Here is a 21,487-nt window from a genome sequence, read left to right on the forward strand (position 1 = left end):
CTATAAAATAAAATATATAAGATTATAAAGGAAGCCAATTGCATCAAAATACAGTAATTAATTCTTCAGTGGAAGATGGATGGGTAAGGAGAGGAAATAAATGCTTGTGGAGTGAATATATATACACACATACACACACATACACACACATATAATATATACATATAATATGTTTTAAAGAAATTGTTACCAAAATATTTTACAAAATAATCTCAGACCCTGAATTAAGAACCCTGGACTAGACAATTTCTAAAGTCATTCTCCTCTCTAACATTCTACATTCTATTCTCCAAAGCCCCTTCCAACTCTGACATTCTATGCTCTATGAGATACCCTATGTCAGAGCTATGATCATGGAATGAGAAGAGAGAACATGTAATTATTGTTTTCAGGTATTCAAAAGGTTCCAGAGATCAGAAGTAAGAATAAGAGGGAGAAACTTCAGTGACAGATTTATATTCAACATAAGAAACAACTTCCTCCCGGGCAAGTTACTTAACCCCAATTGCCTTAAAAAAAAAAAAAAAGGAAAGAAAGAAAGAAAGAAAAGAAAAGAAACAACTTCCTCGCAGTTAAGAGTTGTCCAAAAATGAGCAGGCTGACTCTGGGGGTACTAGGCTCTCTTTCTATGCAGACTTTCAAGGGGAAGCTGGAGGACCACTAACTTGTTCAGAGTGTGTTGTAGAAAACATTCCTGTTAGGGCTCAACTAGATAAGCTCTGAAGTTTCTTGTAGATCAGAGATTAGAGCTGGAAAGTACCTGCAAAGTCAACCAGTTCAACCCCACCCCCTCCTTCATTTTACACATAAGGAAACTGAGTCCCAATGACTTGCCCAAGGTCACACAAGCAGTAAGTAGCAGAGCCAAGGATTTGAATCCAGATTGCATTCTTTCAGCATCATACAGATTCAGGGAGTCTATGTTCTACTGTCCCTTCTACATTCTAAGTCTGCTTTCAGCTCTAACATTCTGTGCTCTATGTTTGAAGGTTTCTATGAACGTTAACATCCTATGGGAGGAGAAACTGAGGCTGATGACTTTGTACAGCCCTCCCTCACTCCAATCTAATTCCATGCAAGTCATATCCTCATCTCCCTGATGTCACGTCAAACCACACAACCACAACATTCTTGTGTTCTACATTCCACAGTACCTTCTGACTGACAGTCTCTGTTAGAGGCACTATGATATGGCGGAAAAGACAACTATTTTGTAACTAAATGACATAAGTCCAAATTCCCACTCTATTCCTTGTTGCCTATGTGTTCTTTCCTCACCTTTAAAATGAGCGGATTCCTTAGTTTAACAGCTCCAAACCAGTGGGCAGTGGACACAAGGGCTCAGGACAGAAGGAAAAACTGCAACTGCCAAGTTGCTAATGTAAGCTTGCAGAGGCTCACAAATTCATATATTTTATATACATCTATACACACACACACACCCCAAGCATTTTCATCTTTATTCAGCAAACATACATTCTAAGACTAAATAATTATGCATTATACCTATATGGATTACTATTCTTCAAAAATACATAACTGTTTATTGTGAATAAAAAACAGCAAATTAATTTAAATGCATTCTTGAATTCATAATAACGTCACTATGTATCTTCTCCATCAACAAATAGCAACAATACAATAAGCTATTACATGAGGATACATGAATTTTTTTATATTAAAAAGCGATTCTCATTGTGCTCAGTGACTACAACATCTATGCTCTTCACCCCAGACATCCCACAGCTAGGCATAAACCACAAGGTCAAAGATGGAAAGAGAACACCAAAATATTCAAAACAGCACCTTTTTTAGTGACAATAAACTAGAAACAAAGTAGATGTCTAACAACTGAGGACAGACTAAACAAACTATGGCCCATGAATGTAAAGCATATTATTGTACTGTAAGAAATAATGAATGAGTAAAACAAAGCATGAATTAATGCAAAGTGAAGTAATCAGAACTATGGAAACAATATACACTATGACTGTAACAGTGTAGATTTTTTAAAATATTTCAACACAATAATTACAACGACCAAGTCTGGTCCCGAAGAAGAGTTTTGTTAAAATTAAAAATGCAGTGTGACCCTGGGCAAGCCACTTAACCCTAACCGCCTAAAAATAAATTTAAAAAATGAATAAAATAAAATGAAAAATGCACTTCCCTCTTTCCTTTGCAGAGGCAGGAGACTATGAGAGCAGAACATTGTTTATACTGTCATATTCCATTAATGTATTGGGTTAGTTTTACTCAACGGCTTTGTTTTCCCTGATATTCTGTTATAGGAGATGATGCTCTGGGTAGAGGAGGGGGAGGAATAAAAATGTGGAAATGAAGGTGATGCAAAAAAATTTTTTTTTAATTTTAAAGGGGAATCCTTATACTTGAAAAGGCTGGGGACCCTGAGGTAACTTAAATGATTCCTAAAAGCTATTCCAGCCTTAAATCCAACCTTAAATCTACAGCATCATGATTTCACATCCTAAGGTCTCTTCTAGATCTGACATTCATTCTACACTCCTAAGTATGACAGACCATTCTAGTCTGCAAGCTTCGGAGTGACCGTCACCAAGGCTATTCACATCGTCAGCTCCTAAAGGAGAGAATGATATAGGACTGATAGAGAAGATCAGTCTCCCTCTTTTCTCTATTAACTCTCACACACACCCTCCCTCAGCCAGCATCAAACTTATTGCTCATTGCTGAAATAAATTTTACACCAGGCCCTGGGACAAAGAAGCCTTTGTTACTAGGAACTGAGCAACAGCCTCTCCTGTGGCATCCATGTCCTGCTTACTGAATCTTTTGGAGGGAATCTTGAAATCCTTATCTGGGAGGGTTTTAAAGCCCTCAAAGGCAAGAACCATGGAGAGATTTCAGAGGGGACTCTGGAAATTTTAATATTTTGATTAATATTTCAATAACTGGTTTCCTTTTTAAGGCTATATGTATTATTTTATGCATTTAAAAAAAATTATTCTGAGAAGCTGTCCACAGGCTGCACCAGAAGAGAAGGGAGTCCAAGACGCCAAAATAGGTTACAGCCCTTTCCTTAAGGGTACAAATATCCATCTAGTCCTTTCTGCCACCAAACAAAGCTACCCTTAACCCAGAGGAGCAGGTGTCCATGCAGCCCAAAGAGCTGCAAAAAAGAAAACTCTTTCAAACTGAGGCAATATAACCATTTAATTTGCTGAGCTAGGTGTTGTAGAGGAAGCAGAAAAAGTACAAGACAAAGGCCTCTCCCTTAGGGAATCCACAATCTAGATGAGTTTTGTTTTTCCTACCTCCTTTCCCTTCCTCCTACTCCTGATGTCTCATTCAATTGTACTTAAGATTGGATCACTCCAGGAAAAGGGAATAACCCGGTCCCCCAGTGCCTTGGTCTCCAAGAGTTTAATTCTGAAAGAGAAAACACTTTCCTTGTGGGATGTAATGAAATGAAACACCTTGGGCTTGCGCTTAGACCCAGCCTACACTTGGTGATTTGTATTTTATATATATATATGACCACTGAAGAAAGTCTCCATGGGAGAAGGGAGCAAGATGAGGGAAAGACAGGAAAACCCTGCTGATGAACCCAAGGAAATCAAACTGGGGAGTTGGAGGGGAGGTCCTGCAAAGCAGCTAAAAGCTCCCTGCTCTTCTCTGGGAATATCTCTGATCCCGGGCTCCACCAACCCTTCCTTAGGAGCTTACTCTCTTGTCTAGTCAGGGAGACAAGATAGGTAGCAACATCAGAGAATTACACAAGTGAGGACGGATCTGAGTGTTAGATGATGCAACCCATAATAAGGCCATTTCTGGCTCTGAAATTTATGTTCTGAGGTCTTTCTCAACTCTTTCTATATTCAACACTCAATTCTATAGCCTAATGTTCTTCCCAGCTCTTACATTCTAGGTTCTAAGGTCCCTCTCCCAGGTCCTACATTCTACATTCTGACATTCTATATTCAAGATTGGAAAGTCTCTTCCAGCTCTGACATTCTAGGTTCTAAGGTCCCTTCCATTCTGACAGTCTATGTCTATGTTTTAAGGTCCCTTTCCTGCTAACATTCTAGGTTCTCCCATCCCTTCCAGTTCTGACATAGACAGGTTCTAAGAGTCCTTTCAGCTTTGACATTCTAGGTTCTAAAGTCCCTCCAAGGTCTGACATTCTGTTGAAAGGTCCTTTCTGACTCAAATCTTCTCTAACTCTACCTTAAAATACTATTAGAGAGACAAAGCAGTATTGTCTAGGGTAACTGAAGACTTCCAGGTAAAGACCTGAAGATTAAATGGATTTCAATAGCAGAAAAAAAAATGAGGAGGATGTACCTGAATGGGACAAGTGTAGGTGCAAAGACTACTTCTGGGTCCCAGAAATGGATTATGAGCCTGGTTTGGAAGGCTTAAGCCCTCAAATCTGGAATGAAAACAGAGTGCAGTGTTCCTGCCTTTCAAGTTTCCTTTTAAGACTTACTGACCAAAGGGGTTGGCAGAAGAGTCTGAAAGACACCCTCTGTTTGAGCTAAGCAACTAAAAGATAAGACTGATGGATAGTGCAGAAGTGATAAGAGGACCAGCTGAAACATGAGCTGAATTAGGTCCTGTAACATTTGGGGTGGCACCCCAAACCTGTAGCAGTTTGGATGATCTCTGTGGCAATCACCACCTAAACCCACAGTGGAACAAGATTTCAGGATCAAGCATTGGGAGGGATCTTTGTGGTCATCTAATCCAACCCCTCTCATTTGATGGATAAGAGAAATGAGACACAGACTAGGGAAGCCCCACTTCACAGTAAGGTCTAACAAGGCAGAGTAGGGACTCAAACACAACACCTCAAACTCCAAACCTTTTTCCCCTATACCAAAAATCCATGGAGTGACCTGGAGGAAGTTAATAAGATTTGAGAAGTAGAGCAGACAGATATGGGAAATTCCAGCTCAGCAGCTGATGTTGCAAGAGCTTCCCACCATAGCCCTCCTCTGCCCCACTTAAAAAGGAACTCAGAGGAACTAACTCAGACTCCTCCTCCTCCTCCTCACTGCAGAGCCTATTTGCCTCCCCCTCCCCCAACACCACCCTTACCACCACCACCTCAAGTAGAGAAAAGGGAACAAACAAGGCTACCTTCACTCCCCTACCCACCACCCCTACAACACTTTTGGACAGGCATATAAGCCTTACTCTGCCTGGTAGGCCAAAGAATAAGACACTGGATCCCTCCAGCCTCCAACCACTAGCTATAGACTTCTCAGAAAAAAAAGCCAACATCAACATCCTAGGGAGAGAAAGGAACCAACAGGAAAGGGCACTGGGACTAGCTCTATGCCAAAAGATTAATTCCAATCACCTGGATGAGACCTAAGCCCCATCCTTTACCAGCCTGAATTGATGAAGTGGAAAAGAGCAGTGAATTTGCAATAAGGAGCCTCAACAGACCTCAGTTTAAGTGTGATCATAGCCAAGTCACATCCCTCATACATAAGCCTATTTCCTCATCTGTAAAATGATGTGGTTGGACTACATACGCTTAAGGTCCCCAGCATTCCATAAGGCTTAGCCAAAGGCTCCGGACTGACTTCATGCCAATGGGATGGAGCCCTGGAATAAGAAATGGGGCATTCTGGCTTCTAGTTCTAGGTCTGGCCCTAATTCACCCCATATGAAAGTCCCTTCCCTTTTATGAGCTTAAATTTCCTCATCTATAAAACAGAGGCAAAAGGAGAATTTGGCAAGGCAATCACTTGGGCTTCTTTCCAGCTTAAATCCCACAAACCTATGTCCCCCAACTCTGCTGTCTATCTACAAGCCTTACCTGTGTTCCTCACTCCCTCTCCTTTTCTTCTGCTTATGAGCAGAAGGGAGGTTTTTCACACTGAAAATACAACTGAGTCTTAAACCCTCTCCAAGGAGAACCTAGGAGGTCCTTGTTGCCTAACACTAAAGAGTATCTCCATTTATTCATTTCTTAAGCACCTACCTTGGGGAAAGTATGGTGCTAAGAGCTAGTGGGAGGTGGGCCAGGAGGAAAGAAGAGGGTGGATTACAGACTTTAAAGATTCAGGAAAACTTTAGACATCATCTAGTCCCAAGATGAGGAAGCTGGAGGCCTGAAGACTTTAAGTGAGTTGCTCAAAGTCCACACAGCTACTAAGTTTCTTCTGACTACAAATCCAGTGTTCTCCTTATCACAATTCACTTCCTCAAAAAGAAACTAAATGAGATCCCATCCTCACCCTCAAGGAATATTCAAATACTAGGTCACCTCAACCCTGCCACATTCATACTCTTTTCTCAAGTCCTACTTCCCAAGCCCTCTCTGACACAGAACACCCATACTAGCCTCATTCCTTGTTTCTCCCTTCTCCCTTCCCCCCTTTCCATTTCAAGGTCTGCATTAAGAAGGGGATGAAACCTGTGACCTGCTGTTGGGCCCTGATCCCAGCTGTGTCGGTTAAAGAGAAAACACTATCCCGTGACCTACACTTTATGACTCTGCTGCTAGTTACCCATCAAACAAACAGGAAGGGCTTCCCCAATCTTGCTTCCCACCCCCAGCCCACAACATCTGGCAACATCTGTTGACAAATGGTTCCTGAAATGTGGTGACAGACAGATGCAGGTATCAGCAGGAGGCCCGTGGAGAAAATCTGGGCCAAACCTCCACCCCACCCCTTCCACAAGCTACCTAAGGAGAGACCCTCTAGGTTTCCTCATTAGCAATGCAACCCTTTGGCCTGGGCCCTCATTAATAGGCTTTGGAGATTTCTGTCAGAGCAAAATTGAGGAAAAGAGCCCAGCATTAATCCCAGAGGCTCAACAGGGAACAGATATACCTACTGGCCACCAAAAGTGAATTAAATTAGTTTTGTCTAACCTATGGTTGCTAATCAGATATTGGTCATCACTGGCTGTGGAACAACTTCCTGGGGGTTAGGTAGACCAGGGTTTTTCAAATTAAATTCTGAAGAAGAGGTCTCTTGGTAGATTTCAGTTTTAGGGTTATTGGGTTTGTTTGGAAGTGGATTTTTTTTTGGCAGGAGATGGAAGGGAATTATTTTTCATTTTTGTTTACATGTAGATATTATTACTGTCTCTACTGCCTTCCTTTTTCTTGGTCTGGTTAACCTATGGCAGCTAAGTGGGACAGTGGACAGTGCACAAGGCCTGACGTCAAGAAGATCTGAGTTCACATCTGACCTCTGACACTTTACTACCTATGTGACCTTGGGCAAGTCATTTAACTCTGCCTCAGTTTCTCATCTGTAAAATTAGCCGGAGAAGGAAATGGCAAACCACTCCAGTATCTTAGCCCAAAAAAACCCCAAATGGGATCACAAATAGTCAGACATGACTAAAACAACTGAACAACAACAAAAAATACATACAAAAGAAAATCCCAAGTCAGACATAACTAAAAAACAATTCTTAGCCACCCAACAGAGTGCTTACACAGCTTAGTAAATGCTTTTTGAAGTGAATTAACTGAAAAAAAAGAAACAACTGAACAAATTTCAACAACCTCAAATAAGCCTTTCTGGACTAGACAAGTGCACTGGTCCTAACAGCTTAGGACATTCTATGTTTTATGATCTGAGCTCCTTTCTAGCATTAACACCTAGCATAGCATCTTCCTCAGTGATACTGGTTGAAGATAGAATGTTAATGCTGTTTGTGCCCAAAGGCCCTTTCTAACTCCCATTCCTCCACAATCTATGTTACCCTCCAGGCTGAACATTTTATATAACCTTATCTTCCCCCTACACAAGTGTATCTGTCCTCAAGCACAATCAAAGACCACAGGAGGTACAACTGTTTTGCTTGATCAAAGTCTGGCCCTTTTTCTTCTTTTATTTTCCCCCTAAATCTAAAGATTCCCTGACTTTAACAAGTTTAAAACCATAAACAAGAAATACACAACAAGTCTAACCTCTGCTGTGAATTCCTGGTAGCTAGAGCCACAGGTTAGATAATAATAACTGCCTGAGGTTGTACGGCTCTTTAGAGTTTACAAAATTCTTCCAAAACTTTACCTCATTTGAGTCTTACTACCATACCTAGATAGGACAGGTAACATCCTCATTTTGCTGAAGAGAAAAAGCCTCAGTGATCTGACCCTGGTTCCTTGACTAGTAATAAGCAGTATGTTCAGGACTTGAACCCAGGTATATTCACTTGACCCTCATGGTGCATCAGCCAATGCAGGCAAGGTGCCTAATGGGAGTCAAGCAAGAAGAATTAGGGAATTATATTCATATTTTTGAATCCTGACTGGGTCATAGTTTTCCTGTGTAACCCTAAAGAGTCAAAACTTCCCCGAGTCCATTTCTTTTTCTTTTAATAGTATTTTACCTGAACCAACTTCTTCATCTGTAAAACTGGGGATAGTAATAACAACAGAACAAAAAAAAAATAAGTGTTGGAATACTGTTGTGCTATAAGAAATGATGAGCAGGCAGACTTCAGAAAAACCTGGAAAGACTTGTATGGACTGATGCTGAGTGAAGTGAGCAGAACCAGGAGAATGTTGTACATAGTAACAGCTATGTTATACAATGGCTAACTTTGATAGACTTAGTTCTCAGCAATGCAAGGATCTAAGACATCTCCAAAAGTCTCATGATGGAAAATGCTATCCACATCCAGAGAAACCACAGAGTTTGGATGCAGATCGAAGCATACTATTTGCTATTTTTTTCCTTCTGTTTTGTTTTGTTTCCTCTTTCTTGTGGTTCCTCCTATGGGTTCTAATTCTTCCTTACAACATGACTAATGTGAAAATGTTTAATAAGAATGTATATGTAAAGCCTATATCAGATTGTGAGCCATCTTGGGGAAGGAGGCAGAGAAAAATTTAAAACTCAAAAGCTCATGGAAGTGGTTGTTGATAAATCAAAATAAATTAATAAAAACTTTTAAAAATAAAATTAAAGTGTTCCCAAAAGAGATCAGAACTTTAGTGACCTAGGACCTAGGAAGGGCTTCTCTTGTCCTGTTACCTCTCGTCTGACCACTGCCTTGGTCAGGAAGTCTTTTTAACAAAATACTGGAGAAATATAAGGAGATATTGGCTTATACCTCTTTAAGGAGGTAGTACAGGCCAATGGAAAGAGGACGGTCTCTGGAGTCAGAGGACCTGGGTACAAATCCCACTACCATCATTTTCTACTGGGATGACCTTAGCCCAGTCATTTAACATCACTGGGCTTCAGTAGAAAGGAGGGGGTGGACCAGGTCTGAAGTAACTTCCAGCTCTAGAGCTATGATCTTATCATACCAGTAAATGGAGTTAGGAAAAAATCAAAAACAAATCTGATCCATGATGGTTCGAGTGCCCATGGTGCCTTTACTCACAAATCCCTCCAATCCACCTTTCCATTTCTCAGCTCAAAAAGCTTCTGTGGCTCACTATCACGGAGGCGACGTTGAAACTCCTCTTACTCTTGTACCTTTCTAATTACCCTCCGTATGCCAGGCTGCCATGCCTGAACATCACACTCACCCAGTCCCCCGTGCCTTTGTTCACACTATTGCCTAATATTTAGCATGTCCTCACTCCCTGCCTGCCACCTCCATCATTCATCCAACACATTCCTTAAAAGTCAAAATCAAATTGTTACCCCCTCAGAGTAGCCTCTCTTCAGCCACCTGGTAAATAAGAACCATCCCCCTATAACCTCACAAGGCAATTCTCTAATGCTAAATTTAATATTATTATTGTGTTCTACTTCTCTAAGCTTATATCTTGTGTGCTGGACTGTTAGCTCCAGTAGAACAGGGACCCTCTTTTACCCCCAGCAAAGAGCATAGAGCTCTGCACTAAGGATACTTAACAGAAGTCCTTCCAAAATAGGGACCAAAAACTTAAAGACCTATGACCCCCTCAAAGCTTTGCTTCCACCATACAAATTCTACGTCCTACCCCCACACAGAAAGGGAGGACCAAAGTAAAAGTAAACAAACCGTTTTTCAGGCCTGTGGCTGGCACATCTCACACACACACACCCCAGTCCCAACCACAACCTACAAGCCTAGCTCTCCTTGGGCCCCACCTATATAAAGTCCCACCTCCTCCAGGAAGTCTCCCCAGATAACAAACACCAAGATTCACCTTCCTTTCCTGCAGTATACAACACTTCAAAAGGCATTCATTGGGAGTCTTACAGAGCTTCTGGTCAAAAAGACAGGAGTTGTAGACCCAGTTCTGGCACCCAGCTGAGTAACCATTGGCTGAACACTCAACCTCTGCCAGGTTTATCTAGGATGACACTCAACCTACATCACTGTACTGTTATGAGGAAAAACAGTTCATAAACTGTAAAGTTTCACAGAAATATTTTCATGTATGCCATCTAAACCTGAGACAGGTATTTGTATCCTATTTTATGGATGAGAACACAAACTCTGAGAAACTGAAGATATTCCGCTAAAAGGGTTCTCAAAGTGTGGTCCAGGACCTCTGGGGGTTGCCAAGACCTTTTCAAGAGGTCACAGAGGTCAAAATTATTTTTATAATACTAAAATGTTCTAATTTCTAATATGGCAAATAGCAATAGATATAATCTACATGAACAAAGTTCTTGGCGGGGTAGGAGGGGTTAATATTGCTACTAAAAACAATTTTTAAATGTGCAAAGAAACCAAAAAGTTTGCCACTGGTATAGCAAATGCAGGACTTGAGCATTCTGAATTTTTCTTTTTCTCATTATCATGAACTAAAGCAGTTTCCATTTATAAAGCATTACAAATCCCCATTTTACAAAGGAAGACAGGCCCAGAATATATAATGCAACAGAAAGAGTGTGGGATTTGTGATCAGAGAAGCTGGACTCAAAATCCTAGCCCCATCACTTAGTAGCTATGTGACCTTGGACAAGCCCTTAAACCTGTCAGTTTGCTCATCTATAAAATGTGGGGGCTAGACAAAATGACCTCTGAAAACCCTTTCAGCTGTAAACCTTCGATACTATGATGTGACCTGCCCACAGTCATGCAGATCCTGAGCTCTCATCCCATTCCATGCCAGAGTCTTTGAAGATCCTTGGAGGTCTGCACTCCTGCAGAAGGTGATGGCTTGGCACTAGCCAGAGACAAGGGCACAGATGGGCTTTTCCACTCTGCGCTCTGTCACTCTTGTGACTTGTCTTGACAGAAGCCCAGTTGGTACAAACAGAAGAAATGGGCAGGAGAGAAGTTCTACCATTCCCACCAGGGCAGCTAAGATCCTCCCATGTATCCTGGGTCCAGTGACCACCACCCCTGCTTCCTGGCTCTCTGAGCTACCCTCCCAGAAATAGCTTCACCTCTCTAAAGTACAGATCAAGGGATCATCTGTCAATAGCAGACTCCACACTGAAACACCCTTATGTAAACACAGATTAAGTATGCCACCACAATACAAGAAGAGGGGTCAGGGACCCCATAATCAAATGCACATGCTTGCTTAGGCTTTCTAGAGTGAAGGAAGAAAAGAAAATTAAACTAAACTGGTTGAGGGCTTCCCTCCTCCCCTTCACTGCCTTGGAAACCCTCAGACAATTCCTCCAAAAGATACTTCTAGTATGACTGGCCCACAGAGGACCAAGCAGACCACCTCCATTCCCCTAAGCAAGCCTAGATTCCTATCAAATGAGATAATATTTATAGAAGTGCTTACACAGTGTCCATCACAGAGCAGGCACTCAATAAATGCTTATTTCCCCTCCCCCTTCTTCAAACTCCACCTATCACTAGTCACCCTAGCAATGCTTTCAGCCTCAAAGGCAGGAGTAAAAGCCACTGAAGGGGCAGTTCTTGTCAGAAGAAAGAGGCTTGGGACCAATAGTTTCTAGAGTGCAGCATACAGCATGCTGAGACTTGGGAATCAAAAAGATCTGAATTTAAATCCTGCCTGAGACACTCACTAGCTGTGTGACCTTGGGCAACTCACTTAATCTCTGTATGACTCAGTCCCTCTTCTAAAAAATGAAAGGGTGTGGACTCCTTGGCCTCAAAGGTCCCATTTAAATCTATGACTCTATAAATCTGTATTGAGAAGGAAGGATACTGGGAAGAAGAGAATAATTACCGCGGACATGGGCACAGGACTAGGATATCAGAGAACTTTCTACCTTTATCTCATCTAGTCACCTGGCTAGATTCTCGTTCTTGTTCAGTCCCTTCTATCTCCACTATCTCTTGAAGTCTGTCTAAGCTCACATTTGTTGCTTCTATGACATTATCTATCCAACTCATACTCTGTCATTCCTTTTTCCTTTTGCCTTCAATCTTTCCCAACATCAGTCAAGGAATTTTCCAGTAAGTTCTACCTTCCCAGTGAAACATAGCAAATTATTATCCCCAATCTATAGGAGGAAATCAGGACCCATAGATGTAAATCAAATGGCCCAAAGTTGCACAGGTAAATAAGGAGGAGACCCTTATCTAGAACTCAGAAGCTCATCTTCTCTCAAATCCAAGCTTCTTCCTAGTCCACAGCCCTTCCCCTTCTTAAGATCTCTTTCAATATTGAGTCTTCATGTCTCACAGGTGCCAGTCCAGGTGCAGATTTGCTCTTGCACTATAGGTAGGCAGCACAAGACTGAAAGAACCCAGTCTCCCACCCCCACTCTCCTCTCCTCTCTTCATCCCCACTGTACAGCCTCTGTACATCAAATTTAAAAGAAAACATTCTTCTGCAACTGGATTGGGAGTGAAGGGATCTGTTACAAAGAGAGCTTGAGTAGGATGTGAGTTGTCTTTTGAGCAGGGACATAAACCCTCCCAGACCCTTGTCACAGAAGAGAGGAGAGAGCCCTGCAAAGACAGCCACGGCCCCCTCCCCACTCTTGAACAACAGACAATCAGATCCAGATGACGCTGGATCAAGGATGTTATCAAAAAAACAGGGGCATGAGGCAGGAAGTTGCTGGTCTAGATAATCTCTAAGGTCCCGCCAGTTTTTAAGATTCATTAGACCATGAGATGATGAGCTGAAAGTTCTGAGAGGGCACCCAGTCTCACTCTCTCATTTTAGAGGTGAGGAAAAAAGCTGGGAGAGGTTACTTAATTTGCCCAAGGTCACACAGCTAACCCAGGTCTTCTGACTCAGAGACCAATGCTCATTCCACTACTGCACACAGTGAGTGTGACTTGATTTCAAAGTCAAGTCAACAATCATTTATTAAGTGCCTAGTATGTGCTAGGCACTGTGATAAGTGCCAGAGATACAAAAAAAAAAGGCAAAAACAGTCAAGGAACTAACAATCTAATGGGGGAGACAAGATGCAAACAACTATGTACGAACAAGATAGATATACATATAATATATGTACATACGTACTATGTACATACATGTAGTATAGGATAAACAGCAAATACTTTCAGAGAGAAAGCACTAGCATTAAGGGAGACAATCAAAGGCTTTCTGCGCCAGGTGGTATTTCAGCTGAGACTTAAAGGAAGGCACCAGCACGGAGACCAACAAAGACTTCTTAGGGGGGAATTCAACAAGATGAAGTACAATCAGTGGAACTTGCAGTAAAATACAACCTCTGTCATTATTGACTCTGTGACCCTGGCTAGCGAAGTCAATTAATCTCTCTTGGTCTATTTTCCTCCTCCCTAAATGAGAGCACAGTATTCCATGACTTTTAAAGAGCCTTCCAACTCAAAATCCATGATCCCATGAACAAATGGGTTCAATAAAGGAACTGAGGGTGTGCTGAATAGGTAGCACACCCCTAAAGTCAATGTTAAGGCTTTACCACTAGCCCTTCCCAGAGCAGAAATGGGAATAATCAACTTTTTTTAAATGAATGATAACTCTAAAGAGCCTTCATCCCCCTTTCCCTCCCCTCACCCCCCATACCTATTTTAATCACCAAAAATAAAAGTACTAAGAAAGGATTTTTAGAAGCCTCACAAAATGTGGGAGTCAAGTTCCACAGTACAGGTTGGCACTTTCAAAGAGATCCAATGACATCATGATGTTGGGGCTGGGGTACGGTGTAAATTAGAAGCGGGGAACCATTCCTCCAGGCCACAGGTTCCCCACGCCTGGACTATAAAAAGTAAAAGAGTGGATGCCAGATTATGTCTTGACTTGCAAATTAACTGGAATTTTAGTGAAGAGTCCAGTGGTAAGACAAAAAGTCAGGATGACTGGCAATGGCCCAGGATGCAGAAGAAAGTCTTTACATGCTTGGGATAGACATCCCCCTAACTCACCAACAGGTCTGAGGCCTGTCAGTCACCCTCAACCTGGTTTAGCCCCTCTGCCACGGCAGGTTTACCAGGATGCAGCCTCTACACATGCTACAGCTTCTTGGAGCCACAGGAAAGGGTAAGTTGATAGGTGGATGGACACCAAAGATGGATGAAAAGGACTCAGCAAGCCTCAGGCTGGAAAATCTTTCCAAGGACCTGTGACCTCTCATCTTCATCTCTCTCCAACCTTTTCCATTTTTTTCTCTGCCAAACTGTGAAAGAAACGGTCCCATTTTGATGCCACTGTTTGCTTCCATTCTCTAAGGCTTACATTTATTCCTACTGAGTCTCTTCCAGTTCTAACACAGAATATTCTAAGAGTTCTTCCCATTTTGACATTCTGGGATTTCATGATTTCCCACTTGCCCATATCTGTGAACCTCTACTTATAAAAAAACAAAACCCTGCCCTTTTCCCACCCCATTCCAAAAAAAATCATGTTTAGAGGGTACCAACCTCACTGTCCAACCTGAAGATAAAACATGGAGAAGGAATTCTCTATTCCTAGCTTTTTTTCAAACCAATTGACAATTTTTTCTATATGACTCTTCAACATTTGATTGGGCAGAAACAGCCAGGTATACCAGCAAAAGGCACTGGATTTAGTCAGGGTTCCCAGCTCTGCTATTTCCTCCTGTGGTGGACAAGTCAGTAAACCTCTCTAGACCACAATTTTTTAATCTGTAAAATGAGTGGTCCCTTCCACTATTCTATAAGTCTATTCGTTTCTCTGAGTCTATGTTCTGTGAACTGTGCTTGATGGTCAGGGATTTTAAAAGATGAATAAGGCTGGGCCCTTACTTTCAAGGAACTTTTAAAGTCCCTATTATTATAGTTATGCTCAAGTGTGAATCTATCTGTTCTATTGTTATTCAAATAATTATAAAATGTCAGAATTCAATTCCAAGCCATTCAAATAACACTTATTTAGCACCTACTATATGATACTCTGGGGATTTAAAAATAACATCGTTGCTGCCTTCAAGGAACTTTTATTCTACTGAGCTATGTTTGTAGTTTGTCCTTTCTTTCAAGAACCAAAGACATCAAGGGGGTGATGTCTTGCAAGTGAATTGGATTTAAGTGAAGCAGAGTTACCTCACTCTCACTCTTACTCATAAAGTGGCTCTATAGAGCCAGATGTGACTCAAATGTATATACAAAGAGAAGGATGAGCCCCCTATAGTTACCTAGACCAAGTGCTCTGGGAAAACTTGAGAAAGAATACCTTTAGAACACAAGTACACACAAGTCCCTGTCAATGAGGAAAGTAGATCTTGTACTTAATGGGCTAGAAAATTTTAGGTGGATACCAGTACCATGCTGAGACAAACCAGACTTAGTCCTTATGCACACACTTTTCAGACACTCACAAAACCTATCCAATCCAAACAAACGTGCCCAGTCCTTCAATACTCTGTTCAAATCTTACCTGCTCAATGAAGCTTTCTTGACTCAATCAGCCCAAAATGCTCTCTCTTTAGAAACCCTATCATCATTAAGATTTGCAATCTTACATTTCTGTAACTTCTAACTAGGACCTTAAGTCAGGTTAACAAGCATTTATTAAGGACCTAATATATGACAGGCAGGGAATAATCTCCACAAGACCATACAATTAGGACTTGATCCAAAATCTTCCTAGTCCAAACCAGAGCCCAGGGCTCTTCCCACTGTCCCAAAGCAAGCTAGTTACAGGACCACTTGCTGTCCTGAAATTCACTATAATTTAAGCTTCATGCTGTTAGTTACCTCTTTCTGTGTTTATACCTCCCCAACTAGATTCCCAGCTTGCTGACAGTAAGGATCATGTCACATTTCTCTGTCCCCAATATGGAACCAAACACTGGGCCCCCACGTAAAAGTGGGTGTTCAAATAAATCTCTGATCAATAACTATTTTTTACAAAATAAGTTAACTGAAGTTGGAAGAGATCAGTTCAGCTCTTTAATCCCTGCCAAATCATTAAAGGGAGGGATTACCCATACATTCTTCCAGCATAACACCAGGAGACAGAAGGCAAATCCCACAAACAGCCACCAACGATTATAAAGACCAGGAAGCCACTGGGGTACAGACAAGGGAATAGAATTAACTCGCAGTGGGGCCAAAGTCAGGGCTGGTCATACTAGAAAACTACTGTAATTAGCAGGTCTGATAATAAAGCCACCTGTTAATGAAGACAAAGAGCAGGTTGGCTTAAGGGACCCTTCCTGCTAACACAAGAAGAGAAGGTAAGCAAATCTCTCTGGCTAACAACAACTGGGAACATGTTCTGGATACAGTCTGACACCTGCATGGGGGGCTGACAAGCTCTGAGCTCAGAGATGGCAGACTGAGAGAATTCAGGATTGAGTATCAGGGATTTAAAGGGCTGGAAGAAGGGAAGGTATGAAAAAAACATCATTTATTTTCCTCTCTTCCATCAAATCTGTGGAGGTAACACTTGCATGGATAGGACGATCACAAGCCTACCCAAGTATCCTTTTAAATAAAAACAGTGCCTGATCCCCTCTACATATGAAATCAATTTACATTTGCCTTAGTAATGCATCCTATAATTTGAAAGAACGAAATAGGGAAAGCACTTTCCTAATTAGGCTTTGCTTGAACTAATTTAACACAAGCATGGTAGAATGCTTAAGAGTTATAAAAGATCTGAATTCAAATCCTGACCCTTACTAGCAGTGTAATCACACCACGTCATGGAAATAATAACATCTGCAAAACTCAAATTCCAGTTACATTAATGATCTCAAGCTTCTCCTCTGAAATGAAGGCCAATTTTTTAATACCAATACTCTTGAGGTGGTGTGTCTACATGACATGCTAATACTAAAATGTTTGAAGGATTAAAGTTGAGAATCTTTGCCCAAAGAGTAACAGAGGGGCAATGTTGGGCTAAGCCAACTGTAACACATCACAAACGAAGAAAGGGCTAAAAAATATTTCATCAAAGAAATGTATCAGAAAAAGAGGGGCTGTCACATGATATGAGGACAGAGAGCCCATGTACTCCAATCATGATATCATGATAACCATGATCTTAAGAAGGTGAGGAAGAAAACTTCTCTCATCCCACCTCAGATCCTTGGATACATTCCCTGTAGTAAACTTCTGGGAGGAAGTAGACCAGAAGGGTGGGCAGAGATATGAACTACAGGAGAAAATACCCACAGCAATGAGACCAGAGATCCATCTGAGGTTTTGTTTCTTGGACAGTACCTACCTCAGAAGGTGATTCCCAAGCACTTAGCACAGTGTCTGACACATAGTAGGTGCTCAATAAATGTTTACTGATTATCAGGCTCAAATGAGATAATATATAACATCTGTCCTCCACAAGTATCACACAAATGGCAAGTATGTTATTGCTTATTATTGCTACCATAATAATTAAGAGAACATAAATATGCTCTGTGAAGACAAGGACTGTCTCATTTGGTATCTGCATCCCTAATGCCTGGTATGCATACAGTAAAAGTGCTTTATAAATGCTTGCAGACTGATGAATTTAGAAATTGGTTTGTATTCCCTGATTCCTTCCAGGCTGGGCCCTGGAGAGATGTAAGGAATAAGAGAGTGAGGATGACAGAGAAGGAAAGGTTAAATGACAGAGAAGGAAAACTGGACAGGGAGGGTGGAAACCTGTGTTGTAGGGAGGGGTCTGCCACTAACTTACTAAATGGTCTCTTGTAAATCACTTAGCCACTCTGAGCTTCAGTTTCCCCATCTATAAATCAATAATAGCCAAATCCTACATTGCTAGCTTTAGGATTTGCAAAGTGCTTTACCTGTTATCTCACTGATCCTCACAAACCACCCTGTGAGGTAGATCCTATTAGCCCCATTTTGCAGATGCAAATGGGTTGATTGAGGTAAAGTACTTGCCCAAGGTCATAGAGCTAGCAAATGTCTGAGATAGAATTTGAATTCAGGTCTTCATGATTTCATGACTTGAGGTACCACACACCTGCACTCCTTTCCCTGACTCAGGTAAGAGGGTTAAGACTAGATGATCCCTTCCAATTTTAAATCCTACAATCCAAGACTCGCTTTCAAAATTCTCCATATTCTTCCTTCACAAGAGACATAACATATTAAAATACAACATTGCTTACTATTTGACCTTAGCCAAGTCCCTGCTCTGAGCTTTCCTGATCTATAAAATGAAAGGACTGCCTAAATGATCTCTTAAGGTAAGTCCCTTCCTGCTCTATACTCCTATAATTTCAAAAACTACCGTGGGATTTAAAATTCACCATTAATGAGAAACTTGGCTGAATTTTTTATTCAGAAACAGCCAATTTTAAATTGAGAAGAGTTTTTGCTGTTGTTTCAGGAGAGAAAGAGATGCCAACTCCCATGCTCTCCTGGCCTTTAATTGAGCCCATGCCTCTCAGAAGAAGTTGGTGGCTCCCAGCATTGATTGGTCAAGAACTGAAAATAAAAACAGGTCCAAGGATAGAAGGCTGTTTGCCAGCCAGATGGCCAATACCAGGGTTTGAAAAGCTACAGCCCCTCCTATCCCCTCCCCCAAGCAGCAAGGGTCTGCCTCCTCATTCAGGACTGCCTCAGACCTAAGCCTCCAGGGTTCAAGAGTGTCTTTTGCTTTTCCCCAGGAAAATCAGCCCTCCAACTTGCAGCTGCAACTCCCTACTTCTGGACCCAGCAAAGAAGTGGGTGGGTATTAAGAGCAAGACCCACCCCCTACCCCCTCTAAGCCCATCATTAAAATAGACTACCGCTTCCCGGGAGGTAAGAGGGGGAAGTAAAGTAGCAAAGGTCCCCGCTGCGGGAACAGTGCAAACAGAAAAGTCAGGAAGACTGCAGATTAAACTCCAAAAGCCTCCATCCAGGCATTTACTGTCGGCTTGTCTGTCTCTCATGCATAAACACAAACTTCCTCAGGGTGCTAAACAAGTACCCTCTTGTGATCTCTTAAACTAACTGTGGACTCAGAATGCTCGTCTCTGCAGCTAAGAGCTGATAAATCATAAGACATCCAGAGACAAGACTCACAAAGAAAGGTTCCCTTTCTAAAGCTGCCATCAGAGTGAATGAGATTCAGAGCCAGACCCGGGTTTCTAGTTCCAGGATCACCACTTAACTAGCTCCATGGTCTTGGACAAGTTACTTTCCTCACGCCCCCACCCACCCACTCACACACACCCCTCAGTTTCTCTCTCTGTAAGATGAAAGGGTTAAACTGAATCATCATTCCAAGCAAGAAGTTACCATGAAGATTGGCAGAAGATGCTTGGCCTATCGGATGTAACTAATTTTTTAAATATTTGAATGGAGGAGAGGAGAGAAAAGACAAAAAGGCAGAGGATCCTGTTAAATACTCAGCAAAGACCTCTGTCTTTTTTGCTGTCGACACGAACCACAAGATCTAGGGTCAGCTAAGAAAGTCTGTTCCTCCCTCCTCTCTCCTTTTCCCCTGGGATTTCTACCAGGACCCTGAGATAACCACAAATACAACCCTGGAGGTTCCGAAAACCTGGGGAAATGCTTGCCCCTCTCCTGTCCCTTAAGGTGCTCCCGGCTACTAATAAAAGTCAACAGCCAAACACTACGACAGCAAAGACTAGGGGGAAGCATGGGGATGGCTCCGATTGGGAATTAGCAACCTCTGGCCCCAGGTTCCTAAAGGAAGCAATGCTCTCCTCTTTCGATAAGGTCTGTGCCCCATGCTCGAGTTGCCCTACAGCCACCAGCTTTATACTGTGTAAGTCCATGTGGTCCTGGGGGACCCTGTGCTTCAAATCCTCCTCCCCCTAATCCTCCCGGCTCCGGCTCACCGCTTTTCTGCGATGACCTCCCGCCGCTGGGAGGTCATCACGCCCTGTGCACCTCTCAGTCTTTTCTCACCCTATGCCGGGCCCAGCCCAATCTGCGGTGCAATGACCCTCTCCACCACCACCACCCAACCTTGGTCCACAGCCTAGATCCAGCTCTGCCCCGCGTCTTTGCCCACTACCTAATCCCCTGTCCAATTCCGTTGACTTCCAACCCGGATCAGCCGAGGTGCTCGGTCGGACCGCTGTGTTTGCTCTGTCTGTCCCCAGACGCGCGCGTGTGTGTACACACACACACACACACACACACACACACACACAACAAACACACACACACATCCCTCTCCCACCCCTCGGCCGCCCTGCCCAACCCCAGGACTGACCGACTGCAAGAAGCGCAAGGTGCCCACGTAGTCCCGCTCGGTGCCCAGAATCTCGTTGAGGACGCAGAGCCGGAGCCGCAACTGGCGCTCCGAGTCCCGAGCTGCGGCGGCGGCGGCGGCGACGGCGGGGCCAGCGCTGGCCACAGTGGGGCCAAGGCCAGGGCCGGGGGTGGCCGTGGGGCCGGGGACCGGCGGCTCCGGGGGCCAGCGCTGCTCCCACAGCTGCCGCTGCTCCCGCCCGCGGACGGCTCCATGCTCGATCGGGAGGCTCTGGTAGGGGGGACGAAGGAGAAGTCAAGAGCTCTGCTGCCCCATCTCGGACGGGGCGCGCCGGCTGGCCGGCTAGCGGCTACTCCAGTGCATGGTGCGGTGGCGGCGGAGGCGCGAGCAAGATTAGGGGGCGGGCGGCCCGAGCCCCGGGAGGAGGAGCAGGAGGTAGAGGAGGAGGAGGCGGCAGCAGCCGGGGAGAGGGGCTGGCCCTCGGGGCTCCCAGACAGCTCGGCCCCCACAGCCGCCAAGGGAGCGTCTGCCAAGCGCCACACCGACTTCCAACCGTAGAATCAATCTCTCTCGCACTCTTTCCGTCTCAAACACACACGCCCGGAGTCTCAGTCTTCAGCGCCTTGATCACCAAACCACCCGGCGCTTACCCATCTACGACTTTCCTTTGGTTCTTGGTAGTTGGTAATTATTAAAGATGTAAAATCTTGGAAGCCTCAGGGCAGAACGGTAATCTTGGCTGGCGGGTCTGGCCACCCCCACGCCGAAGGTATCAGGAAAAATACAAAATACGAAGTTAGAATTCTGCGTGAATCCCGAGTCTCATCTGTGGACGCCCACGTGAGAAGAGAGACAGCGAACTCTGGTAACTGCACACGAGCCCACGGGGGTAACCGAAGGCACCCCACCCTCCCCCAGGCCGGGCACCGCACTCCTATCTGGTGATGCAAATCCTTCCATCCGCCCCTAGCCCCCGACCCCCCTACTCAGCCTGGGACGCAATTCCCCGCCAGGACCACGGACACACACACACACACACACACACACACACACACCCATCAC

The 21,487-nt window shown here is 43.4% G+C and overlaps 1 protein-coding gene across 1 annotated transcript in view; it reads right to left on the minus strand.

Annotated features, from left to right (window-relative positions):
• Positions 1–21,253, minus strand: part of PREX1 (phosphatidylinositol-3,4,5-trisphosphate dependent Rac exchange factor 1) — a 236,144-nt gene extending 214,891 nt beyond the window's left edge. The window contains 2 exon segments of the mRNA XM_020984168.2: positions 20,426–20,629; positions 20,632–21,253. Of these exon segments, the coding sequence (XP_020839827.1) occupies positions 20,426–20,629; positions 20,632–20,679 (252 nt within the window). The 5' untranslated portion in view covers positions 20,680–21,253.
• Between the last annotated feature and the right edge of the window lie 234 nt (positions 21,254–21,487).

The sequence above is a fragment of the Phascolarctos cinereus genome, unplaced genomic scaffold, assembly GCF_003287225.1.
Source record: "Phascolarctos cinereus isolate Bilbo 61053 unplaced genomic scaffold, phaCin_HiC Scaffold_2;HRSCAF=192, whole genome shotgun sequence".
NCBI lineage: Eukaryota > Metazoa > Chordata > Mammalia > Diprotodontia > Phascolarctidae > Phascolarctos > Phascolarctos cinereus.